Source organism: Podarcis bocagei (genome assembly GCF_964188305.1).
Source record: "Podarcis bocagei genome assembly, chromosome: 15".
NCBI classification, from domain to species: Eukaryota; Metazoa; Chordata; class Lepidosauria; order Squamata; family Lacertidae; genus Podarcis; species Podarcis bocagei.
In genome coordinates, this window is record NC_138141.1 from 33,896,395 (window position 1) to 33,923,223 (window position 26,829).

At 46.3% G+C, this 26,829-nt stretch overlaps 1 protein-coding gene and 1 long non-coding RNA gene across 4 annotated transcripts in view; both read left to right on the plus strand.

Moving 5' to 3' along the window:
- Positions 1–22,010, plus strand: part of COL26A1 (collagen type XXVI alpha 1 chain) — a 96,254-nt gene extending 74,244 nt beyond the window's left edge. For 2 of the 3 annotated variants that reach the window (XM_081173102.1, XM_081173103.1), the window contains exons 4-14: positions 2,278–2,339; positions 5,889–6,045; positions 7,194–7,283; positions 9,033–9,185; positions 12,667–12,759; positions 14,708–14,769; positions 15,148–15,210; positions 16,438–16,482; positions 17,760–17,844; positions 18,746–18,910; positions 19,777–22,010. In XM_081173102.1, the coding sequence (XP_081029228.1) occupies positions 2,278–2,339; positions 5,889–6,045; positions 7,194–7,283; positions 9,033–9,185; positions 12,667–12,759; positions 14,708–14,769; positions 15,148–15,210; positions 16,438–16,482; positions 17,760–17,844; positions 18,746–18,903 (968 nt within the window). In that variant the 3' untranslated portion in view covers positions 18,904–18,910; positions 19,777–22,010. The remainder of the gene's footprint in view (positions 1–2,277; positions 2,340–5,888; positions 6,046–7,193; positions 7,284–9,032; positions 9,186–12,666; positions 12,760–14,707; positions 14,770–15,147; positions 15,211–16,437; positions 16,483–17,759; positions 17,845–18,745; positions 18,911–19,776) is intronic. The other variant, XM_081173104.1, reaches the window with a different exon arrangement.
- A 2,691-nt stretch (positions 22,011–24,701) lies between these two features.
- Positions 24,702–25,491, plus strand: LOC308574446. The gene is made up of 2 exons (XR_014002503.1): positions 24,702–24,841; positions 25,122–25,491. It is a non-coding gene; the product is annotated as an uncharacterized lncRNA (long non-coding RNA).
- Positions 25,492–26,829: the final 1,338 nt, after the last annotated feature.

Below are 26,829 nucleotides of genomic sequence, written 5' to 3' on the forward strand. Positions count from 1 at the left end.
CTCTCCCGCTGCCCTGGCCTGTTTGCTAGCAAGTGCCACCAGCTTCACTAGCAGGTTTGGCCCAATTTTGCCCCCCTCCCCTTCTGAAAATGGTTAAATTTGCTAAACTTTTTTACAAATAGATGCCTTTTCTTCTACAGGTGCAATCATGAATTCTCCATAAATTTACCCAATCCTCTTTTTTCTTCATATAATTTTTTTATTTAATTTTCTGTTTTACAATTTAAAGTACTCATTTTTACATCCTTAAGATATCGTTGACTTCCCTTCTTCTCGTTCCATGGTTCATTTTACATATCATAAATCCCTGCGTATTTTACAAAAGCCATACCGTTCAGTATTCCGTTATTACATCCGTCAAAACCTATTTACACTGTCGAACAATACACTGCGAGCATTCTCTGTTGTACACAGTTATTTCCCATATTTTCAATAAACGTTTTCCAGTCTTCTCTAAACGTATGTTCTTCCTGTTCTCTTATTCTATATGTTAAGTCTGCAAGTTGCACATACTCTGTCAACTTAAGTTGCCATTCTTCTTTGCTTGGGACCTTGCTCGTTTTCCATTTTTGGGCTAACAAAACACAGACCACAGTAGCAGCATACATAAATAACTTTTTTGGACACCTGGGAATTTCAGTCTGGATTATCCTCAACAAGAAGGACTCTGGTTTGTTCAATCCTCTTTTAAAGCCATCCAAGTTGGTGACCATCACTGCCTCTTGAGGAGTGAGTTCAATAGTTTTAATTATGTCCTGAATCTCCCAACATTCAGTTACATTAGACGTGTCCACGAATTCTAGTGTTTTGAAAGAGGGAGACAAACTTTATCCACCTACTTTTTCCATGCCATGCATCCTTTTATAGACTTCTCTCATGTCACCTCTTACTGGCCTTTTTATGAATGAAAAAGTCCCCATCACAGCAAGCTTTCCTCATAAGAGAGTCCCATAATCATTTTGGATGCCCATTATTGAACCTGGAGGGCGGCAGGCTGTCTCAGTCGGTCCTGCAATTTACAAGAATGGCCACGAGCAACAAATGTTGCTAAGAGAATTCTGCTCCACATTTCCAAGCTATGCTCTTGGGTATTTATTTATTTATAATAAATCAATAGATCAATCAATAGATCAATCTGAGAGAGAGATCTGTGCCCCAACTTATTAATAAATGATCCAATTTTACAGAAGGTCAGAAAAATTAGCTTTCTTGCCTGTTTGCTGCAAATGTGTTTGAAAAGCGTTATTTGCTAAAACTGCTGAGAATCTTGCGACTAATCTGTAATGAAAGAAAACGACGTTCCTTGGTTTGGAGATCAATACACACCATGAAGGATCTTTTCGCGTATTTTTGCTTCTTAATATAAATATTTGTCCCTAGAGGAGATTTCATTAATCTATAGTTGATCTAATAAACTAGTTCATTGAATGATGGGGACTGGGAGTGGAGATGTTTCCCCCCCAAAAATGACTTTCTTCTTAACCAATACCTGCTGAAAAATTATGGCTTACAGTCCCCAGATACACAGGTGGTTCTTTGCAACTCTCATTGTGATTTGACAACCAACCCCCTAACAACTCTCAGCATCCTTAACAAACTCCAGCTCCCAGAATTCTTTGGGGGAAGTCATGACTGTTTAAAGTTGTGTCATAGTGCTTTAAATTTATGGTGCAAATGTAGCCTTAATGACATTCTGTTGCTGTCAGGGGGAACTGTATAGAGAAGAAACATGGCAGCCCCATGTAAACACTGGAGGCAGCCATGTTTCCCCACCCCCCACCCCCTTACGATTCCCCCTGAGGGAAAGGGAATGGCATCTTGAAGCCAACCGCTTATTTATTTTCATATTCAACCTAGGAAAGAGGGTATTTCTTGACATTTAGTTGTGCCAAATACAAATAACTTCTTAGAATCTGCCACTCAGAAAGTCTTTTTTGGCTAAACGCTTGGGCAGAAGCAAACAATAAATGTTAAAGTTACAGGTAGGTAGCCGTGTTGGTCTGCCGTAGTCAAAACAAAATAAAAAAAATTCCTTCCAGTAGCACCTTAGAGACCAACTAAGTTTGTTATTGGTATGAGCTTATCTGAAGAAGTGTGCATGCACACGAAAGCTCATACCAATAACAAACTTAGTTGGTCTCTAAGGTGCTACTGGAAGGATTTTTTTTTTATTTTGTTAATAAATGTTAATACATACATGAAAATGAAAATAGTGGCAAATATTTCCAAATGTTGTTGATTTGTTTTTAACTGTGTTTCCCCTGTCCCCCCTTTTAGAATGTATGAATTGCACGAGACTCACAGATATGACCGAGAGGCTGAACACCCTTGAAGCCAAGGTAAAGTATTATTCTTATTCTTATTACTTTTACTATCTGTTACCTATCCTTCACCCCAAGGTCCCAGGGTGGACTACAACAATTAAAACACATTAATATTAAAATACAATATTACACTATATTTGAAACAGTTTAAAACAATAAGCTTCTCAAGGAAGAGTTGGATAGTCTAAGGGCTCTTATGACCTAGAATCCTAGAATCTTAGAATTGGAAGTGATCCCAGAGGTCATCTAGTCCAACCCCCTGCAATGATGGAGTCACAGCCCAAGAATGGCCACCCAACCCCTGATTAGAAATCTCCAGTGAAGGAGAGTCCACCACCTTCCAAGGGACTCCATTCCATTATCGAACAGCTCTTGTTGTCAGAAAGTTCTTCCTAACGTTTAGTTGGAATCTCCTTTCTTCTCACTTGAAGCCACTGGTTCATGTCCTCCCCTCTGAAGGATAAAACAAGCTTGCTCTCTCTTCCATGTGACAGCTCTGTAGATATCTGAAGCTGGCTATCATAACTCCTCTTAGTCTCCTCTTTTGCAGGCTAAACATTCAAATCTTGCTCCATACAGCCAGCTAGATTCTGTTCAGTCTTGTAGGGTGGGCTTCCTATTTTTTAGACCAGCTTCCCCCAAACCTGGTAGCTTTCCAGATGTTATTGGACTACAACTTCCATCCTCCCTCCCCGGTGACTATGTCAGGTGAGGCTGATGGGTGTTGGGGGAGTCCATCATCATCTGGAGGGCTGCAGGCTCTCCCCATCCCTGCTTTACAATGTCCACACAGAAGCCCAGTTTCTGGGGAACACGAGGAGGCAAAGGCTACTGGACTCGGGTCCTGCTTGTGGGATCCCCAGAATCACCTTGTTGGGCAGAGTGAGCTAAGATATTTGAAGATTCTGTGTTTAGTGAGATAGACAGTTCTAGTATTTTTTTCTAAATTTGCACCCATACCTACAAATTTGTTGTTGTTTAGTCGTTTAGTCATGTCCGACTCTTCGTGACCCCCTGGACCAGAGCACACCAGGCACTCCTGTCTTACACTGCCTCCCACAGTTTGGTCAAACTCATGCTGGTAGCTTCGAGAACACTGTCCAACCATCTCGTCCTCTGTCGTCCCCTTCTCCTTGTGCCCTCAATCTCTCCCAACATCAGGGTCTTTTCCAGGGAGTCTTCTCTTCTCATGAGGTAGCCAAAGTATTGGAGTCTCAGCTTCAGGATCTGTCCTTCCAGTGAGCACTCAGGGCTGATTTCCTTCAGAATGGATAGGTTTGATCTTCCTGCAGTCCATGGGACTCTCAAGAGTCTCCTCCAGCACCATAATTCAATTCTTTGGCGATCAGCCTTCTTTATGGTCCAGCACTCATTTCCATACATCACTACTGGGAAAACCATATCTTTAACTATACGGACCTTTGTTGGCAAGGTGATGTCTCTGCTTTTTAAGATGCTGTCTAGGTTTATCACTGCTTTTCTCCCAAGAAGCAGGCGTCTTTTAATTTTGTGGCTGCTGTCACCATCTGCAGTGATCTACCTACAAATTAGCACATGCAAACCTGGAGCCTCTTTCACCTCTTCCTTTTGGTGATGCATCTCCTCTGTTTTTGGACAAGATGCCCCCCGAGCTCCTCTGCACCTGATCCACCCTTCTCTGTGGCTTTGCATTCAGGCCACGAGTGTCCTTCATCTGGCTGTGAGGACAGCCCTGATCCACACACACTCTTTGAGGCCCCATTTAATGACTAGATTCCTCGCATGACCACATTCTCTAGCCTGTTATTGTGAAACCCACCCACATCTTTTAACAAAAACCTTCCAGAGTGCGGCTTAAATGTCTGCTATAAATCCCAGCTTCCAGGCACTCTGTCTCAAACCTTCCAGTATTTGACCTGAGCTGGTGTCCCCCAGTCCAGTGGAAGAAGCAGACCAGGATGATCGGAACGTCACAAAATAACATGACACAAATCATAGATACGATTGATTCCGCATGGGATTGATAGAACGACCCGCATCATTTCTGCATGGCTGTAGTTTCCTATAACGCGGTTCCGCTTTTCCAAAATGGAAAAAATGAATTTTTTTCTTCCTAAAGGTAAAGGTAAAGGTACCCCTGCCCGTACGGGCCAGTCGTGTCCGACTCTAGGGGTGTGCGCCCATCTCACTTAAGAGGCCGGGGGCCAGCGCTGTCCGGAGACACTTCCGGGTCACGTGGCCAGCGTGACAAAGCTGCATCTGGCGAGCCAGCGCAGCACACAGAAACACCGTTTACCTTCCCGCCAGTAAGCGGTCCCTATTTATCTACTTGCACCCAGGGGTGCTTTCGAACTGCTAGGTTGGCAGGCGCTGGGACTGAGCAATGGGAGTGCACCCCGCCGCGGGGATTCGAACCGCCGACCTTTCGATCGGCAAGTCCTAGGCACTGAGGCTTTTACCCACAGCGCCACCCATGTCCTATATACATACAAATGTAAGGCCATCATCACGCAGCCCTTATTGGAGGATTGGCTCATCACAGTCCTTGATTTGCATGAAGACATGCATAGGCAACAACTCCTAAGGCCAAGGCAATTTGGGGCCTTCCAATTTTTTTTATGAGGGGGCCACCTTCTCCATTATTCAGAGGGTGGAAGAGGGCGAACACGGAGCCGAAAGTGGCTTGGCTTCGGTGGCTGGCGGCTCCTGCTGCTGCAGCCACCACTGGCCAACGGTGACTTCCCCCATCTTTCACTTGCGAGGCAGGGGGAGTTGGAGAGTGGAGACCGCTGGCCTGTGGGGCCATGCTACCGCTGTGTTTGGGTCCATGCCGGGCTCCTCGCAATGTCGTGAAGGAGCGTCTCCACCCACAATGTTCTGCCCGGACACTGAGGTCCATCTCAGAGGGCCTTCTGGTAGTTCCCTCACAGTGAGGTTACAGGGAACCAGGCAGAGGACCTTCTCAGTGGTGGCACCCGCCCTGTGGAACACCCTCCCATCAGATGTCAAGGAAATAAACCACTATCTGACTTTTAGAAGACATCTGAAGGCAGCCCTGTTTAGGGAAGTTTTTAATGTTTGATGTTTTATCGTATTTTTTATATTCTGTGGGGAGCCGCCCAGAGTGGCTGGGGAGGCGAGGCCAGATGGGTGGGGTATAAGTATATGATGATGATGTCAGGACGTTGCGTTGGGCCCCTGCAATCTTTTTCAGAAGTTGGCGCTTCTGAAGTCGGGAGCAAAAAGAGAAGGCGGGTTTTTAAATGGTGGTTTTAAACAACAGCAGGGGTTTGAATAAAGTAGTGATAGGGCTGCTGTGAGGAGCTGAGGGGTTTGGCTGAACGAGTATCATGTGGCCCCTTTAACAGTCCCAGTTCTGCAGGTCAAATTGTTTGGAGCGGGCATTTGCAAGGTAAGATGACCTCAAGGTTAAACTGGTCTCTCAAGCTGTTTGGGGCTCCGGTTGATTGTTGTGACTTGAATCCAGATCCTTCTGCTCGAGGCTGCAAGGTAAGATGACCTCAAGGTTAAACTGGTCTCTCAAGCTGTTTGGGGCTCCGGTTGATTGTTGTGACTTGAATCCAGATCCTTCTGCTCGAGGCTGCAGAGCAGGCTCCGCCGTCGGAAAACGACCTGCCGATGGCAAAGACGACAGTCCCCACGTGGTACGACGACTTGGTGCCAGATGCCATTCCCCTGGCCAATCCAGGGACCATCCTGAGGAAAGCAACAGGACCCATCGGTGAGCCAACTGCAGAGAATCCTTTCCCTGCCCATCAGGCTGTGCGAAGGAGGAGCCGGTCAGACTGCAGCTGACCTGTGTCGCTTTTGCATGCGATTATCTGTAATTTTATTTGTTTACTTGCAGCCCAAGTCCGTTCCATCCCACCTTATTTCATTTATTTCATTTATTAACTTGCAGCATTTATACCCGGCTGGTTTGCAATAGCTGCTCTTAGTTCAATAAATTAATTTAGTTGGTTAACATTTTCCCCATGGGGTTGTCACCCAAGTTAGACCACAGGGAAAGCTCTGATAAATCAACAGAGAGCCATTGAGTCCAGTATATTGTTTACCGTAGTAGCGGACCAGGAAGTTACAAAGGCAACAAACAGCCCACGGCTGAATCTAAACAGATAGAAAAAACACTGTGAAAATGTTTTTTTTAAAAAAGTTGTGAAATATGTAGTACAGTGGTACCTTGGTTTGCAACCATAATCTGTTCCGGAGGTCCGTTTGTAAACCAAAACAGGTTGTAACCCAAGGCTCGCTTTCGCCAATGGGGCCTCCCCCCAAAAAAATCGTTCGTAATCCAAAAAAAATGGGTTGCAATCCCAAAAAAGGTTGCAAACTGGGACATGCACTTCCGGGTTTGACGTGTTTGTAATCCAGAATGTATGCAAACCAAGACGTATGCAAACCAAGGTATCACTGCATATGGAATTTGCCATTAGCTCATCAGCACCATCTGGTGTTACGTTTGTATAATGCACTTAAAACACACTTAAAACGTTCTGCTTGCAGCTGTGTAGCTGAATCCCTAGTATGACTAGCACTGGAGACCACCTTCCTTCTCCAGAGACAGGAGAGAGCCTCTTCCCATTCTGGATGGTGTTTGATGACATTTTCAGTCATTCATCCAGAAGGCATTTTCTTGCAGAGTCTGCCAGTGTGTGTTTGTGTGTGCTTTCATTTTGAATCCTACTGGCTCATCTCTCCACCCAAGCCCACCGCTTGGCTTGACCTGAGTGAATTGCATTCTCCTGTTGCTCAAGGTGCTTTCTTCCATGTTACATATTTGCTTTCAGCTTCACACATACATCTTCTCTTCAAAGGAGTGCAGCTTCTTGTCTTTTCTGCCAAACTTGTTTGTGCCCTCAATGTTTTCAGGATTACCGGGGCCAGCTGGGAAACCAGGACCGCAAGGCCCGAAAGGTGAAAAGGGAGAGACTGGTGAGAGGGGCCCGTCTGGACCACCAGGTGAGTCTGGCCGCAGCTCAGTAGTAGAGTGTCTTCCCTGCAAACAGAATATCCTGGGTTCAACCCTCCAGCATCTCCAGACAGGGATGTAGTTTCCCTCTCACAGACCCACAGGTGGCTGTCTACCAGCTCCATCTGGTACACCAGCTGAGACCCTACCTGCTTGTGCACTGTTTCACCAGAGTGGTACACGCCCTGGTTATCTCCCGCTTGGACTACTGCAATGCGCTCTATGTGGAGCTACCCTTGAAGGTGACTCTGAAACTACAACTAATCCAGAACACAACTGTCACACTGGTGACTGGGAGCGGCTGTCGGGACCATATCACACCAGTCCTGAAAGATCTACATTGGCTCCCAGTACATTTCCGAGCACAATTCAAAGTGTTGGTGCTGTCAGGATGCTGTCAGCGGCCCCCGGCTGGTTGTCCAGGAAAGTATAAAGACAAGGAAAAGTTTCTTGCGGTCCTTTTTTATTTCAAACTTTACAGAGAGAGGCTATAGAACCCAGCCTCTTGGATAATGGCGTTGTCTCGAGTGAATCTCCATCCCCTTTTCCCCCGCTTCCTCATTCGTCATCATCATCACCTCCGTTACGGGTGCCGCTAAGTGCCTTCTGTCTTCAAGCTCTTTGCTCTCCTACTTTTAATGCTCACCAGATTCTGGGAGGTGGTGGGCCTGAGATGCTTTCTAGTGACAACATGTCAGCCAGCTGCTGCTCTGGTTCTCCTCCTCTCCCATTATTTCCCAACTTTCCCCCTCATCTGCCCCTGAGCTTTGACCTCCCTCAAACCACTGTTATAAGTCTATACTGTGTTCCTCTTCCTCCTCCCTGAAAGGGTCAGGATCAGGAGGCGGTCTCCAACATTCCTGCCCAGCCCCTGACAGGTGCTGACTTTTAAAGCCCTAACCAGCCTTGGCCCTGGATACCTGAAGGTGTGTCTCCACCCCCATCGTTCAGCCCAGACACTGAGGTCCTGCTCTGATGCCGTCTGGCAGTTTCCTCACAGCAAGAAGTTGTAGGGAACCAAGAAGAGGGCCTTTTTGGTAGTGGTGTCCACACTGTGGAATGCGCTCCCATCAAATGTCAAGGAGATAAAGAACCACACAACTTTTAGAAGACACCTGAAGGCAGCCCTATTTAGGGAAGTGTTTAATGTGCAATGCTCTGTTGTGTCTTTGTATATTTTGTTGGAAGCCGCCCAAGAGTGGCTGGGGCAAGACAGTCAGATGGGTGGGGTAGAAATCAACAACAACAACCACCATTCCCAAGAACGATAGCTTCCCAGGACTCTTTGGTAGAAACCATGTGCTTTCAATGTGTGTTGGATGCACTTTAAATTTATGGTGTGGCTCTCTGCTTGCTGGCTGGTCTTGACTCCTGGCTTCATAGTCACTGTTCCTGGTCTCCAGCTCAACTCGGACTCCCGTCCGAGGCTCAAAGCTGACACACTGAGGATCTCTTGCTCCTTGATCCACCATGACTGCCTCCTGGAACATCTGGAACTTGCATGTAAACACATGGTGCTTGATGTTCCAGCTGTGGCGCGGCTGTGACTTGGCGATGGAACAGCAGCGCATGTCCAGCCAGGCTTTAGTGCTGGGGGAGAGGCTCTCAATCAGTGCTCCTCATGTTCCAGGGTGACGCCTTGGCACCCGGAACAGGACCTTGCTATCTCAAGTGCATGCAATGCTAGCATTCTCCAAATGCCTGGGTAATCCCTGACTTCTCTTTGTTCTGGTTCGCAGGGCTGCTTGGACCTCCAGGACCCAGGGGATATCCAGGTGAAACCGGCATTCCTGGCCCTCCGGGACCCCCAGGACCCCCAGCATCCCCTGGTTTCCCGTTAACCTTCCAGCAAGGAGTTCTGTACTCGCTGCAGCCCAACGCTGAGAAAGAAAGTAGGTCTCCTTCCATTTCAAAGAAGAGCCAATCATCTGCTTCACTCAGTGGCCTCAAACCTTTTTCTCTAGGCCACGCTTTCAGAATAAAAATCTGCTCATGCCATTTTTTTGTATCGCTAGGAAATACATTCGCAAACTTTTCTGAAATAGTGATATGTAAACTTTTCTGAAATAGTGATATTCGCAAACTTTTCTGAAATAGTGATATGCCTTCTTAGGGACGCAGGTGGTGCTGTGGGTTAAAACACAGAGCCTAGGACTTGTCAATCAGAAGGTTGGCGGTTCAAATCCCCATGACAGGGTGAGCTCCCATTGCTCGGTCCCTGCTCCTGCCAACCTAGCAGTTCGAAAGTATGTCAAAGTGCAAGTAGATAAATAGGTACCGCTCCGGCAGGAAGGTAAATGGCATTTCCGTGCACTGCTCTGGTTCGCCAGAAGTGGCTTGGTCATGCTGGCCACATGACCTAGAAGCTGTCTGTGGACAAATGCCGGCTCCCTCGGCCTATAGAGCGAGATGAGCAAGCAACCCCAGAGTCGTCCGTGACTGGACCTAATGGTCAAGGGTACCTTTACCTTTAAGGCCTTCTTAAACCAAACGTGAAGGGAAAAGTCTGACATATTTCTCCATCCTTGACCAATCTGGCTGCATCCAGATGTTTTAGGACAACGTGCTTGGCCACTGGTCATGCTGGCTGGAACTGATCATCCCCGAAAGGTTCCCAGAGTGGTTTACAACGATCGGTGAGAAGACCCTGCGAGGTCTCCTGTTCTCAGGCTCACAAATCTAAGAGGCACAACCCTGGGAGTTGTGGAGAGGGGGAAAGCACGCTCAGGCACTAATTCTTAGCTTGGTGTTTGGTGACAATATGATTGGGACTTGGCACGGGGATAGCAATATAGTTCAATAGTGTGTGATGTTTGGGCTTGCTAGCTGCCTTGGGTTTTGTTTTGAGAATTCAGGAATGTGCATTTTTAGAATAAATATATAAAGCAATGTGACACACCAAGCAGCCTCTACATAGCTTGCTCTCATAAGAACTTAAGAGCTTACTGGATCAGGCCAATGGCCAATGACCAGTCCTGCATCCTGTTCTCACAGTGGCCAAGCAGATGACCCCATGGCAAACCCTCAAGCAGGATTCGAACACAAGAGTCTTCTTCCTTCCTGTGGTAGTCAGAATCGTTGCTGCCTCCAGTCGTGGATGAGATATCTTTGAGATGAGGTATCTTTGAATTCTACTTGCTGGAACACCAGCAATGTGGAGAAATGCTGTTGTCCTCAAGTCCTGCTCATGCGCTTCACAATAAGTACTGTATTTTTCGCTCTATAGGACACACTTTTCCCCCTCCAAAAACTAAGGGGAAATGTGTGTGCGTCCTATGGAGCGAATGCAGGCTCCTTGGCTTCAGCGATAGCAACGCGAAGCCTCCGAAGCGCAGAGGGAACTCTCCCTCTGCGCTCCGGAGGCTGCGCTTTGCTTTCGCTGAAGCCTGGAGAGCGCACCGACCCCTCTCGCTCTCCTGGCTTCAGGGATAGCCGCCTGGAAGTCCCGCTGCACTCCGGAGGCTTCGAGTTCCTTTTGCTGAAGCCGGGAGAGCAAGACTCTCCTGGCTTCAGCAGAGAGGGAGAGGTGCGCAGCGCCCCTTCAGCCAAGCGGGAGGAGAAATGGAAGGGGCTCCGTTTCTCCTGCCTCTTCGCTGAAGGGGCGCTGAGCAGAGAGGGGGAGATATTTTTTCCTTGTTCTCCCCCTCTAAAACAAGGTGCGTCCTATGGTCGGGCGCATCCTATAGAGCGAAAAATACGGTATCTGTTTGGCCACTTTGGGGAACAGGATGGACTAGATCAGGGTTTCCCAAACGTGGGTCTCCAGCTGTTTTTGGATTACAATTCCCATCATCCCTGACCACTGGCCTTGCTAGATAATGGGAGTTTTAGTCCAAAACAGCAGGAGACCCGAATTCAGGAAACACTGGCCTAGATGGTCCTTGGTTCAGATCCTGCAGGGATCTATACTGCCTTGTATCAAAGCTGGCCTTGCTCTTGCAAACATCGGAGCTTGGGTAGTTTTGTTTATTGGCTTTTGCGCAAGTTCCCTTCCCTTGAGGCTGGCTGGAAACGCCGGTTCTTCAAGCTGTGGAGACCTAATGCATAAAAGATTCCTTTGCATAATACAGCACACCCAAAAACCGATAACATGGGATTCCAAACTGCCAACAGCAGAGGGAAGTAGAGCCCTGCTTACGGACGACACACACTCCCAAAACAATTATGGGAAGAACAGACCTGTTTGGGGTATTTTTGGGTGTGGGTGTGCCTGATTGTGACTTTCCACCATGCTTTCAATGCACCAGCGCTTCCTGCTGTCAGCAATTGCCTGTCACTTTTTCAGCCATCCGTGGTAAGGAAAGCAGGCTCCATTCTGGAGCAAGAAGGAACTATGATCTCTTAGCCTCACATGGATCCAATTGATGGACCTTCAAGAATAAGGGTGGGGAAGCATCCATACATTACTGAAGCAGTAAGATTAGGTCCCACTTTTAAATAGTGCTGTACTGTTTTTAATCTATCTTTGTTTTAACAGACCTGATTTTGTATATTACTTTCCAGCTAGTATTATTATTAGCCTTCTGTACAGTGATAACTTGGTTCTCAAACTTAATCCATTCTGGAAGGCCGTTCCAAAACCAAAGTATTCCAAAACCAAGGCATGCTTTCCCACAGAAAGTAATGCAAAATGAATTAATCTCTTCCAGACTTTAAAAAGCAACCCCTAAAACAGCAATTTAACATTGGTTTTACTATCTAACGAGACCATTGATTCATAAAATGAAAGCAATAAACAATGTACTGCAGTCACACGATCGATCAATCAGTAGCTGAACTGGGTTCCACACAGTCACAAAAACAAAACAAAAGGAGCCGCAAAAACAAAAACGCCAAATAAATAGCAAAAACAGACAGACCTCAGCATAACACTCAAAACGGAAGTATGGCACTCAAATTGGAAGCGTAACACTCTAAACGGACCACGTTCGGCTTCTGAAAAAAGTTCATAAACCGGAACACTTCCGGGTTTGCTGTGTTTGGGTTTCACGTTGTTTGAGTACCAAGTCATTTGAGAACCAAGGTACCACTGTAATAATTTTTCACTGACTCAAGGCAGCTAACAAAGGGTTTACCTCTTGTTCCGCTGCTTTCCCCAGGAGGGAAGCCTCTATTTAGCGCTCAGTTGGAACAAATGGCAATTCAGGGGTTTTCCCGCAGAATGCTGTTTGTTCCGATTTATCGCTAAAGGCCAGGTTTTTCCTGGGAAAGGAACGAGACATGGCGGAAACTGCTGGAACCCCTCCACGGGGCAAATGGAAGCGGGGACGAGCCCCAAATCACTACGATGTCACCAAACGATGGGAAACATTCACCAAATTCCTGCGCTCCTCAATTACAGCAGTTTCCTCTCCTTGATTCTCTCTAACGCAGATGGGGAGCCACAGCTGGCATCCACCGTGATTGACACCATCCTGGCTGGTTTGCCTGGGCCTCGTGGCGCACCTGGGCCCGTTGGACTTCCAGGTAAATAGATCTGGTTGAAAGAGGTGGGCTCAGGAAGTGGGAAGCAACAGGGACAGCCGCCGGAACCACGAAACCAGGCACTCCCATGGATTCTTTAGCTGAGATTCCTGCTTTGCAGGAGCATGGACTAGATTACTCCGTGGGATTCCTTCCAACTCTACAATTCTACGAAGAATCCCAGCTATTAGACTTGAGCCTGCACTTCCATTTTTTTTAAAAAAATGTTGATTTAAAGAAGGAAAAAGTGTTAAGTGGTTTTACATGAGAGGCACTCAGAAATGACCTCCCGTCAAGAGCGCAAGAGGGCCCCCAGTCCCCCCCCCCACCGTTCTTATTACCACATTCATCCATTTAGACTTCATTTCATTTCATCCCTGACTTTGATATATGAGGGCTGCATTAATTATGGAGGCTGATTCAATTGCCCTGGTGGGTGCCTGATGCTTGTGGGGGTTTCATCCGAAACAATTAAAAGCTGAGTTTGGAAGGAGTCCTCATCCGTCCCCCCCCCCTCTCCCCGACGAACTGCAAGTGTAATTAATAGTCGGCGTCTGGAAGAAATTATAATCCCCCCACCCACACACTCCCTAAGTGGGATAAAGCCATTAGGAGACATCTCCTTAACAATGCCGCATAACAAGTAGATATGTTCAAATGAGTGTTCTCATTCTGCCAAGCACTTCAGCTCCATGCCAGGAAGACGCTCTTTAAAAAAATAAAACGCTTCCTTGTTAGAAAAAAAAAAAGACACACGGAGAGAATTTCTCGCCCAGAGTTGCAAACTTCCGATTCTGGAGCTGGGAAAGGTCAAAGGTCAAAGGCCAAAGCAAAAATAAAATAGAATTGGTGGGTTGTGCAGATCTCCAGAGATGAATGCGAGAGGGTTAGCTGGGTGTTGCTGTCCATGTGTAAAGTATTATCCAGGAAGTATCCAGGAAGCCGGCTTTCTTCAATGGCTACTAGTCATGATGGCTATGTTCTGACTTCACAGCTGGTCACTGTGAGAACAGCATGCTGGGCTAGATAGGCCATTGGCTATTCTCCTCTACTTAGAGCGCTTTGGGTTCTATCCAACTACAGTGGTACCTCGGGTTAAGAACTTAATTCGTTCCGGAGGTCTGTTCTTAACCTGAAACCTTTCTTAACCTGAGGTACCACTTTAGCTAATGGGGCCTCCTGCTGCCACCGCATGATTTCTGTTCTCATCCTGAGGTAAAATTCTTAACCCAAGGTACTACTGATCTTTTATTCCCCTTCCTTTCCTCCACCTCCCCTTTTTATGAAGATTACCCGCTCTGGGATCCCACAGTTAATTCTCCCCTGGTCTCCTCGCTGGCCCAGATAGGACTAATTTAGCCAGCTAGCCCTGGTGATCATCTAATGTTTATTGGATGAATTTTCCCCCTAAATTGATTTTGGAATTCTGAATTTATTGTTATTCACATTTTATACTGTTATGCTGTTTTTTGTTGCATCAATTAAGTGTTTTAAATTTGTTGTTAGCCACCCTGAGCCCGGTTTTTTGAACCAGGAAGGGCAGGGTATAAATAAAAAAATATTATTATTATTATTACTTCTGGGTTAGCGGAGTCTGTAACCTGAAGTGTTTGTAACCCGAGGTGTTTGTAACTCGAGATACCACTGTATGTTCCATTCAGAGTAGATTTCATTCACTGAGATTAATAGACCTAGGATAGTTGTACCCATCGATTTCAGTGGGTCTGCTCTGAATACGACTAGCATTGGCTATAACCCAATGTCTTTTAAGAACAAAAGGAGAGTCATGCCATACCAAAATAGAATTTATCTTTTTTGCTTTGGCCTCTAAGGATTCTTAATCCGAATGCCAGTTGTTCAAGTAAGGCCATATCCTATACTTTCTTGTGCTGATAATCCAGATTAGCTCCTAATATTCTCAGCTGATGATCTATTTTCTCCCCCCAACTAGGGCCACCTGGATCTTCAGGTCCCAAAGGGGCCCTGGGACCTATTGGCGCACCTGGGCTGCAGGTAGGCAAACCAGCTCTCTCTCAGATGAAAACGGTGGCAATCTTCTAACCGCCTTATTTCTCCTGCCTCAACCCCACTCACATTCCCAAAGGCCCAAGGTCTTATCTCAGGGGTTGGGAACCTCCAGCCCATGGTTCTTTCCCCTCCTTTGGCCCACCAGGCTGAACCACGCCCACCTGCCCCTCGTTGCTATCCCATGCGACATCAGGTGTGGGGCAGGTTTGCCTAATAAACAGAAGATACCTTTCAAGAGAGGACTGCTTTTTCTGAAGTTCTAACCGCTCCCAGATCAAGGTCTTGTTCCACTGCACAAGATATTGTATGGGAGCAAAGCATTCCTACACTCGGTGGCTACTCCCTTCTCTTTCTTCCCTGCAGGGCATGCCTGGTTCTCCTGGACAGCCCGGAACAAAAGGCTCCAAAGGAGATCGAGGAGAAAGGGTGAGTTCACCTTCACGTCCATGCATGGCAAATCACCTGGTTCCTCCTTCATTCATGTATTTGGGTGGCCTTGCTTGGCAACTGCAAGGAAACCAGGGATGGGGAACTTTGGGCCCCCCAGTTGTCTCTCCCATCAGCCCCGGCCAGCATGACCAATGATCAGGGATGATAAGAACCTAAGAAGATCCCTGCTGGATCAGACCAGTGGCCCATCGAGTCCTTCTTTGATCGCACATAATTTAAACGAACTAAGCCATTCAGTAATCCATTGTTACACCATCAAAACTTATTTACACTGTTGAATTTATCTTAATGCTACCAGCATTTTTAAATGCACACAATTTTCACCCATATAACCAGTAAACATTTCCGAGTCTTCTTTAAACGCTATATTCTTCTTCTTCTCTTATTCTATATGTTAAATCTGTAAGTTGAGCTTATTCCATTAGTTGAAGTTGCCGTTCTTCTTTGGTTAGGACTTCGCTCATATTCCATTTTTGAGCTAGCGAAACACGGGCCATAGTAGTAGCATACAAAAATAGTCTTTTTTGACACCTGGCAATTTCCCTCTGAATTATCCCCAACGATTCTGGTTTGTTGTTTTTATGGAAATGTACTTCTAAACATTTTTTTCAATTCATTATGTATCATTTCCTAATACTCTTTTACCCTTTTACAAGTCCACCACGTATGATAAAACGTACCCTCTACCTCGTTATATCTCCAGCATATTTCTAATATCTTCTAACCATGGAGGCAGAGCAGAGCCATCATGGCTAATAGCCACAGATAGCCTTATCCCCCACCCTCCACCTCAGAATTTGTCCAGTCCATCCAAGTTGGTGGTCAGCACTGCCTCCTGGGGGAGCATGCTAGTATCAGCTATCCCTGTGCAAAATCTGCCACCCACAACCATTTGCTTCAAAGGAAGTTCTATGAAAGTCAAGGAGTTCCCTTGTGGCAACGCATGTAAACTATCACTATCTCCCAGTTGGATCCACTTGCAATAAAAGCCGGTTTGGGAGTGCGGGATAACTCTTGCTAGCCTCCCCACCAACAAATCAAAGCAAAAACTCACCCAAACAGCTAACACCATCAGTTCCCCTTGCAAACAAATCAGGCTCAGTGTTCAGTAAACAGTTTGTTTGAAACACCCCCTAGTTAGCGACTGGGATTCTTCTTCTGCTTCTGTTCCTCATTCTTTCCCGGTGTTCTTTGCTTTTTTAGGGGGAACCCGGTAAAAAAGGTGACGAAGGAGACAAAGGCGCAGATGTAAGAGCACAACCAGTTCTTTATTGTTGCTACACTCTCCCCCTTTCCCTTGCAAGTAGGTATTTAAGATCTGCCTTCGTCAGCCTGATGCTCTCCAGAGGTTGTGGACTACAACTTCCATCAGGCTGCGCAGCTGCGCTGTTGCTGGCTCTCGCCAATGGGAGCTGACCTCCAGAGGGCACCACGTTGGCGAAGGCTCCTTAATATCGTAGGATTTGCCTTGTGGTCCTTTATGTATTGTGTATGCAAAGTCCTGTGAGGTGCCTTGCAGCTAAAGTAGATCCCAGAAGAGATACATTTTAATGGCCGAAAACATAAGAATCTAGAATGGCCAGGCAACACTAACTCTCTGAAAATGGCAATGCTAAAAAACAACAACCACCCAATAATCTGCTGTATATTTTGAAAAGTCGCTTGTTCTCTATGCATTTGGATGCTTCTTAAGATATCAGGGGGACGCGGGTGGCGCTGTGAGTTAAATCACAGAGCCTAGGACTTGCTGATCAGAAGGTCAGCGGTTCGAATCCCTGCGACGGGGTGAGCTCCCGTTGCTCTGTCCCTTCTCCTGCCAACCTCGCAGTTTGAAAGCACGTCAAAGTGCAAGTGCAATAGGTACCTCTCCAGCGGGAAGGTAAACGGCGTTTCCATGCGCTGCTCTGGTTCTCCAGAAGGGGCTTAGTCATGCTGGCCACATGACCCGGAAGCTGTACGCCGGCTCCCTTGGCCAATAAAGCGAGATGAGCGCCGCAACCCCAGAGTCGGCCACAACTGGACCTAATGGTCAGGGGTCCCTTTACCTTTATCTTTACCTAAGATATCATGACCAAATTTTGAACCATGGGTGAATAGGTTTTCACCTATGCTTGGACACATTTGAGTGCCATTTTGAGTCAAGATGACACACACAACCTTTCAAAACTGCAATTTCCATGCAATGCCAGGTTTCAAGCTGCTAGCTGTTAATTAACCATTGTTAACTGAGAGTTGTGCAGGCGGGAGTCCTAAGGACATACTCTAGAGACCTATACCGAAGACAGCCTTCCCTTCTCCCTAGTGTGCATGGATATATAGATTATCAACAATCTATATATGCTCTACCATGTCATGCCCCCCCCCCCCCCGTCTGCAGTGGTACAGTCCAGATACAAGTTGGCTGTTTTAGTAAGGAAGGAAGAAGCCTAAGCAGGGTGGTTGCAATTTCCCTAAGGAACGGGTGTCCCTTGAATGCATGAACCAGTGCTTTGCCTCCATCAACCCAGACCTCCTCTCCTTTGTAGGGCGAAGGTGTCCAGCAGCTTCGGGAGGCCCTGAAGATTTTAGCAGAGAGGGTGTTAATTTTAGAGCATATGATTGGAATCCATGGTGAGTGATGGGGAAATGTTCTGCTCAGCTTTGCCTTATGGGGAGAGAGGAGAGGCTCCTTTGATTGAATAATATTGATGTAGCTCTTCCATCAGAAAAGGCTCTCCTAGTAGCTCACAGATCACGGAAAGCAAGACTTCTCGGTGGCTGCTCCCAGACTCTGCAACTCCCTCCCTAGAGACGCCAGACAGGCTCCCTCCTTATTCTTCCACCGACAAGTGAAGACTGTTTTATTCCGACAGGCTTTGGGAGTAGACTGTTTTTTTAAGGAAAGGGCTTTCAAGAGTGCTGTGCTGTTTTTGTTATCTGTATTTTAATAGATTTGTTTTTCTATTGTTTTAATCCTGTTACAGATTAATCACTTTTTAAAGCATGATCTTTGATAAGTTTTTAGCTTTCTGCCTTGTTTTAATTTGCGTAAGCTGCTTTGAGTCCCAGGCCAGGAAAAAAGAAGGGATATAAATAAATACAAACACGTTTTCAATCATTGGGTGAAGGGCAGTCTAGAAATGTAATTAATAAATAGTAATGATAAATAATAATAATAATTCCCTTGCTGGAGGGTGGGAAAAACTGCATGCAGAGGGTGGGCAGGGCTAGAAGCAAAAGTGGATGATATGCAAAGGCTATGATGCTTACCTTCAGTACAGTAAGCTTCTGAAACTGTGCAAAAGAGGTTTCTTTCTCTCAATTCCTGCCACATTACATCTCTCTCCATTGAGGCATTGCCACAGTTCAGAGATGCATTCCAGCCAGGCATTAGCGCCTGTGGAAGGGTTAGGTTGGGACCAGTGAGTGGGGTGGCCCCGAGGAGAATCCCAAGGGCTGCATTGAGAGATCCTGAGGGCCACATCTGGCCCCCAGGCCTGACTGCCTCTCCCTGGCTTTCCTTTGTTTTCAGATTCTTTGTCTTCCGTTGAACCAGGCTCGGGACAAGACGTGATCCTGGGCGCCCCTCTCCGTGCAAACGTGAAAACCAAGCGGCATCACTCCAACCAGATTCTGTCCTCGCTTTTGGACGGCAGCGAGAGCAAAGGGAAAAGGAGCCGAAGGAAATAGGACACCAGTAAGGGCCCCGATCCATTGTGTCTAACCACAGTGACAAATTGCATGCAGAGGCTGTGCTGGGGAAGGGCTCGTAGCTCAGGGGCTGAGCGTCTGATTTGCCTTGCAGAAGGCCGCAGTGTTCGATCCTCAGGGGCGCCACTGGCTGCAGGTTTGATCCTCAGTGGCGCCACTGGGAAAGACTGCAACGTCTCCACTGCCAGGTTATAAGGGAGCTGAGTTGCGTCATGTGCTCATTGAGCTTCAGCTGGCCATGCCTTGACCCCACTGAAATCAAGGGGACAAGTTGGTCATGCATGCAGAACATCCCAGGCTCAAACCCCAGCAGCTCCAGTGAGGGCTGGGAAGGACTCTGTCCTGGATCCCTGGAGATCTGCTGCTAGATCAGGGTGGGCCCTGCTAGTTTAAAGTTTCTGTTTATTCAAACCCTTTTCCTCCAGGGTACTTGATTTTGTGGGTCTGCTTTGCACAGAAGGCTTTCTTTGCACTGGTTGGATCAGTACAGCTTTCATCACCATTTTGCTTCAAATGACATCCACCCATCTGACTGGGTTGCCCCAACCACTCTGGGCAGCTTCCAGCATATACAAAAAGTCAAATATTTCTACAGGGCGGGTGCCACCACCAAGAAGGCCCTATGCCTGGTTCCCTGTAACCTTACTTTTCGCAGGGAGGGAACTGCCAGAAGGCCCTCAGAGGTGGATTTCGGTGTCCAGGCTGAACGAAACAAACTTGCTTCATCTGAAGGATGAAAGTTTCCTCTTTTGAAATAAAATTGTGCAGGGGCCGATGTCAGACAAAATTGCAATATGTGTATTTTTTCGCATCTGGGAGGCGTCCCACTGTAATGAGCCCTTTTATTGATAGGTCCAACAGCGAGGGCTGAAGATCTTCCAGAGATTTAGGCACAGAGGTCCCTGCAGGACAGGAGGATGGATCAACCCGTCGGAATAGGAAGGCATTCCTTGAACTCTATTTGATCTTTAAAATGTATACTTCACAGTTACTACATTGCCCTATCTCTGCCCCTGTGTCAGTGTCCATCTCAGATGACCACAGTCATGCCCAGAAACCCCAAAGGCCACGTGTGATAAAGACACTTCTTAGAAGGTGCTCTTGATGCAAGAGCTGCCCAAATTTTCCACCTTCATGGAAGCTTTTGCATCGACCCCTGCTTGCCGAGGTACCCTTTTGTGTCTGCAGTGGAATCCGCCTGCATTCTGGAATATTTAGCTGTGATTCTGTGAATTCATGCTGGATGTGGCTGTTGTACCAATTTAATTTTAGGTGGGTTTTTCATTAGGTACCAAAACGTTTGATCGGGGAACTAGTACAAGACAGACCTGAAAGTCTTCAGAACAAATCACAGATCTAGCAGAAAGTTTGTTTGAAAGACAGCCCAACAAGCTTCCTGCAAACTCGAAAGGGGAAAAAATGAAACACAGCCATGTAAGTATATGAAGAAACAAAGGAAGGAGACATTTCAGCTTTTCCAGGAGAGCAGTGGTGGTGACTGGAGTCCCAGATTCCTCATTTCACATATGAGCAAGGGTGCAGTCCCAGAGAATTCATGCACACCAAGCAGACTGCTCTATTCCTTCTTGCACAGTTCTTTCTCTCTCCACTCAGGATGGGGGGGGGGGAATTGCACACAGAATTTATCGATGTCGCACAGTATGAGAAGTGAAACACAGCCGTCCTACAAAACCCACACTTATCCATACTCTGCAGGGCAGTTCTCTCATCCACCAGTGTTTACAAAAAATAAATAAACGCATCTATTGGGAGAAAGCGCACCTGCAAACGCATGCACTAGTGAAAAGAGCCTACCAGGGGAATTCTGGTTCATCGGTTTCAGCTAGGCTTATCAACCAACAGTATTTACTAGTCCAAACCAATGAAAGTGATTGCAGGCAGTTGGAGAGGCTGACCCTCTGGGACTCTCCCAAGGTTACAATTCTGTGATCCTAAGTGCATTCTCTCAGGATGCAAGGCCAATAAGGAACTGGTTCTGCCAGAGTTTACACACACCCTTTTAAAAGACTGACTACCCCTGTTAGTAATGCAGTTATTTTAAACATTCGGGTCCTTTCTTTGAGCTGAGAACTCAAAGCCGCATTCCAACCCGTAAGATAAGTCCCAGGCCAGGGGTTAAAAAGCCTGATGTCTGCTATAAATCAGAAATCCTCCCCCATCTCATGCCACTTTGTCGGAGAGAAGTAATAACTGGGGATTCCTACACTCCTCTTTGCCTCTGCAAGTACGCTCCCAGCGTGCAAGAAGAAGATAAGAAAAGCCATTTTAAGGGTTTAATCCTCTTTTAAAGCCGTCCAAGATGGCTGCCATCTCATCTCTTGTGGGTGTCAATACCATTCTTTATGTTTATGCCTGTCCTAAGACTTACATTTGTTGCATTTAGATCCTTGCTGGTTCTCCAGGAGCTCAAGTTCTCCCTCTCATATTATCCCCACCCACTGTAAGATAGTTGGGGCTGAGAGGCAGTGACTGGTCCTAGGTGAGCTACATGGATGAGTGGAAATTTGAACCCAGCTCTCCCATGTTCAATGAACTAAACACTTCACTGCACTAATACCTCTCCACACCATGTATATTTTTAAAAAAACATCTCTATAACCTCATTTCATACTCCTCTTTCCCCCTAAACTAAAAGTCATAAATATGGCGAGCTTTCCTCATATCGGGGAGTTGTTCCAGCTCCTTGGTCGTTTTGCTCAACATTTTTGCAAATGTTTCCATCTCTGCAATATCCTTTTTGAGGGGGGGGGCAGCCACCTGCCCCTTCTGCTTTAGTGTTTACAGGGATGTCCACAAAACCTGCCGTTTGCTGTGGAATCAAACGTGCGGGAAGGGTGCTATTAATTTCCGCAAAGCTTGTTCTGAGCTGTTTTGAGCTATGCAAGACGGTTTAGGCCGGATCTCTGTGTGGTTTTAAATGTTCGCAAATATCTCGTCTTGTTGTAAACTCCTTGCCTTTGCAACTGGCCGTGTGGTCAAGCTGGTGTTCAGCTCCCAAGGTTCATTGAGCTTTCGCCCTGTTTCATGAGCTCCATTGGTTTATCAGAGCAGTGATCTCCGGTTAGGCAGCTCCGGTTAGAGCAGTGATCTCCGGTTTCAGGCAGACACTAAAGCCAGCTTGGGTCTCTCCATCGCAAAGCAGCCTGCTTTCAAAATTTCGTGTTGCAGCTTCTTGCAGACCTCGCTTTGGGTCTGAGATGTGGAAATCTGATGTGGGCAGGGCAGTTTTGAAACCTGGAAAGCTTTTGCCTACAGATCGTGCATCATTACTGTTCAGACCTGCCAGCTGTTAATTGTATCTTCTCCCACCCTCCCAATTTGCTATGGGTTTCATTACTGCGTATGAAATGTTTTGTACTATTGGAGACACTATTAAAGAACCCATAGATACCAAAACTTTCTTATTTAATGCACTGAGAAATAAAACATACTGTAAGCGAAAAGTGGAGCCTCCTGTCCTTTATTTCTCTATTAAGTCTGGCTTTTTGGCCAAAAGTCGCACCATAAAATATACCGTATTTTTCGCTCTATAAGACGCACCAGACCATAAGACGCATCCAGTTTTTGGAGGAGGAAAACAAGAAAAAAAATATTCTGAATCCCAGAAGCCAGAACAGCAAGAGGGATCACTGCTTTCGCTGCGCAGCGATCCCTCTTGCTGTTCTGGCTTCTGGGATAGCCGCATGAAGCCTCTTCAGGGCAGCGGGATGAAGGCTCCCCCTGTCCTGAAGAGGCTTCGCGCGGCTAAGCCAGAAGCTAGAACAGCGAGAGGGATCGCTGCGCAGTGATCCCTCTCTCTGTTCTGGCTTCTGGGATAGCTGTGCAGCCTGCATTTGCTCCATAAGATGCACACACATTTCCCCTTACTTTTTAGGAGGGAAAAAGTGTGTCTTATAGAGTGAAAAATACGGTATGGGGGTTTCTTAGCACAGAGTCCTACTGCATCAAACCAGGAAGCACTATACTGCTTTGGGGTTTGTTATGATCAAGAGGCATATGAAATAATAATAATAATAATAATAATAATAATAATAATAATAATAATAATAATAGTTTATTACGGCCATAGGCCCAAACAGATAAAAACAAGACATAAATATCAGCTTGTGCACGTAGGAAAAAACAGCCGCTAAAACACTACTATAACAATAAAATACTATAAGATGGAATGGCATACTACGCCTTAATTAGCTTGCGGTGCTCCTTGGCAACGCTTTTGGGTAAGGACAGCGACCAGGAACCTAGCCACTTTCAGGGTCGTATGGGTATCCTTATCCTGCAAGATTTGGGCAAGGTGGAATTTTGGTGGGGTACCCTCTAGTTTCTGAATGATTGATCCCAACAAATTTGCCCGTGGCACCTTGAATAAGGGGCAAGTGAACATAATGTGCTGAAGCGACTCTGGCGTCTCCTTATCACATTCGCACATGGCGGAGGCTTGGCCCTTTGAGAATCTATGTCTCAGGACATTGGAGGGAAAAACGTTAAACCTCGCTTTGGTGAAGGCCAGCCTATGGGCAACAGTCGAAAGGGAGGAGAGGTATGATGGAACGCGGTAAGTTAAAGTGATACCAATGTTCTGGGGCGAACAAACACCTTCCCCCAGCATATAATTTCGCTGTAAATCGATGTCATCCAGTCTTTGGCGGATCAGTCTTTGAGCAGTGATTTGATCTAGTTTTAGGGAATCTAAGGGAGAGATTCCATAGCTCAGGAGTTTGGCATGAATTCTACTAGTCCAAAGGCTGGAGAATTCATCTCGCCATAAGCATTGGACAAGGTAATGGTCTGGTAATCTATGCCACAATGATAACCAATAATTGAAGACTTGCTTCCACAGGCAAGATTCTAAGGATGCGATCTTCAATTCTAGTCGCATGGCTGCGTTGCTTACGCACAGGGGGAGCATTAGGAGCCGACGTAGGAATTGGTTTTGCAGAGTCTCAAGAGGAGCAAGGTCTGTCATCACAGCCCAGAGCGGGGCAGCATAAGCAAGCACGGGTACCACTTTTGCCTTGAACACCTTTAGGGCCGAGGGAACATGCAAAGCTCCATCCGAAAAGAAAAATCGGAGGAGCGCATATGACAGAGTTTTGGCCTTGTTAAGGAGGTGTTGAATTTGTGCTTTCCACCCCAAATTGTATTGAAAAATTACTCCTAGGTATTGAAATTTTAGGACTTGCTCTATTAAGGCATATGAATTTTATGAAATACCGTAGTAAATAAATACTGATCCCGGACATTGTCCATCAAGCTTAGTATTGCAGTTGCTCTCCAGGGTTGCAGTCAAGGAGCGTTCCAAGCCCAGCTTGCAGATACTGGAGGTTGAACCCAGAACATTCCCCCTTGTCATGGACTGGTTGGACAAAAGAGGAATATAGGGAAGTTTTAAAATGTTTAATGTTTTATTATGTTTTTATATATGTTGCTAGCCGCCCAGAGTGGCTCAGGCAGCTCAATCAAATGGGCAGGGTATAAATACTAGAATTATTATTATTATTATTATTATTATTATTATTATTATTATTATTATTATGGAATAGGGTGTCCCTATTTTTACTGGAGAAACGTTGGAAGGCATGGAACTGTAGTATTGGAAAGGAACCCAAGGATCATCTAACCCTTAGCAGGATTCGCCCCGTGTGCCAAATTTGACAAGTGATTCAGCCCCACCCATCAGCTGACATCACAATGGTGTCAGCTGATTGACAGAGAGTCATGGCTTGGGGGAAATGGCCTCGTGGGCCAAACTTGGGGGACAAGATGGGCCTGCAGTCGGGAGGTTTCCCCCCTCCCAGTCTAGTGAGTGCCATGAAAACCTGAGTTGACTGAATTGGACATCAGTATAGTTGGCAATGGACCCATTGTATGAGATTAACACCACTTCCCAGGTAGAGTTCCCCACATGTTCCATGTTGAATCTGGTCTATCTGGGGGTATTACAGGACCTATCAAGGGATAGGGGAGAACATTGCCAAAAGAAGACAGAAAAAAAGACATGGTTGACACTTGTGACATTCAGTAGATGGGAAGAAGATATTTCCACGAATAAGGAGAACTTAGCCTGGCAGATCTTGGAGCCAAAAATGGTTTTCCAAACCAGTGTTCCCCCATTCTCCTGCAACCCCTCCAATCTTGCCCTCTTCCCTCCCTTTTAATTCCCTTTTTCAACAAAGAGATCTGACACTGACAACACTTGATTCATCCTCAGCCAGGGCAATGGGAACAGGGAGAGCGCTAATGTCTCAGAAGCCGATGATAAGGGAGGGAAGAAAAAGTCACTGTCAAGCTCAGTCCCCTTGGAGATGTCCTCTGCCTCGATGCCTTTTGACAACACCGCTCTGATCTCATTTGCTTTCCTCGGCCTGTAATTGTTTTGAAAAGCAAAGCACATCATGGCAGCCGCAAGCTTCGCAGGGCTTGTGGAGAACTGGTTGTGATCCCAGAAGCTTGGAGGAAAAGCAGGGAGGTTCTTAATGCCGTTCCTTCTCCAGCAGAGTCATGGCCACATCCAGCGTTGCTGTTAAGAGGTTTGAGATGCTCTGACTCTAATGGTGTCGTTCACTTTTTTGCACGGGTGTGTGTGAGTTGGCCCAAACTGCCCTTTTATGCTCCTCACTGCTCTGATCATCAAGATAGCAATGATCATCAAGATAGCCAGTGTGGTGTAGTGGTTAAGAGCGGTAGTCTCGTAATCTGGGGAACCGGGTTCGCGTCTCTGCTCCTCCACATGCAGCTGCTGGGTGACCTTGGGCCAGTCACACTTCTTTGAAGTCCCTCAGCCCCACTCACCTCACAGAGTGTTTGTTGTGGGGGAGGAAGGGAAAGGAGATTGTGAGCCGCTTTGAGACTCCTGAAGGGGAGTGAAAGGCGGGATATCAAATCCAAACTCTTCTTCTGTCTCTTTCCACCTGGGAGTCTAGAACAGGAGTAGGCAAACTAAGGCCTGGGGGACGGATGCGGCCCAATCGCCTTCTCAATCTGGCCTGCGGATGGTCTGTGAATCAGCATGTTTATACATGAGTAGAATGGTCATTTAAGGTTTATGATTTCTCTATTTCCTGCTGAGGAAACTGAATAGTTCAGTGAAACAAGGTTTGTAGCCGGCATCCCTTTAAGGCTTTGTTCAGTTCTAAGTTTTTCTCATTTTTTCCCTTAAACTTTTTGATTTTTGTTATTTAGTTTAATTTTATAAGATAATATTTCTAGTCGCTTACTTCTCGTTTCAGGGATTTTCATGGTATTTCATTTGTTTGGTGTTTTTACATGAGCAAAATGTGTGCTTTTATTTAAAATGCATCTCTGGGTTATTTGTGGGGCATAGGAATTCGTTCATATTTTTTTTCCAAAATATAGTCTGGCCCACCACATGGTCTGAGGGACGGTGGACCGGCCCACAGCTGAAAAAGCTTGCTGACCCCTGCTCTAGAAGGCCTGGCTCTCATGCCAATGGACATTTTTCCAAGGAAAGAAAAGCACAGACCCCGGCAGATACCATTGAAGCTCCCTGAACTTTGGGAATTTTCAGCTTTGTGCTGTCAGAAACCAAAAACCGGAAACCACTAGATGGCACTAACAAGCCCACTTGAACTACAGCAGACTCCACAGCCCCTCAGCTTTTCATAAGCCCAAATGGGTTGTGTTTGGCGTTCGGTTGCAATTCTTGCACCAGGAACCACAGCTTTCTCTGTTATGCACTGCTGGTACCTTCTGCTTGCTTCTCTTTTTGCAAATGTATTTTTTTGTTTTAGGTAAGTATGAGAAAAACAAATACAGACCCGGAGTACAACAGTTGTTAATTACTCAAAGCAAAGTGTGCAAATACATCACAACATTTGTATTCTGGAATTGCGGAGAGTAAATATTTGAAAGACATTTAGTTCA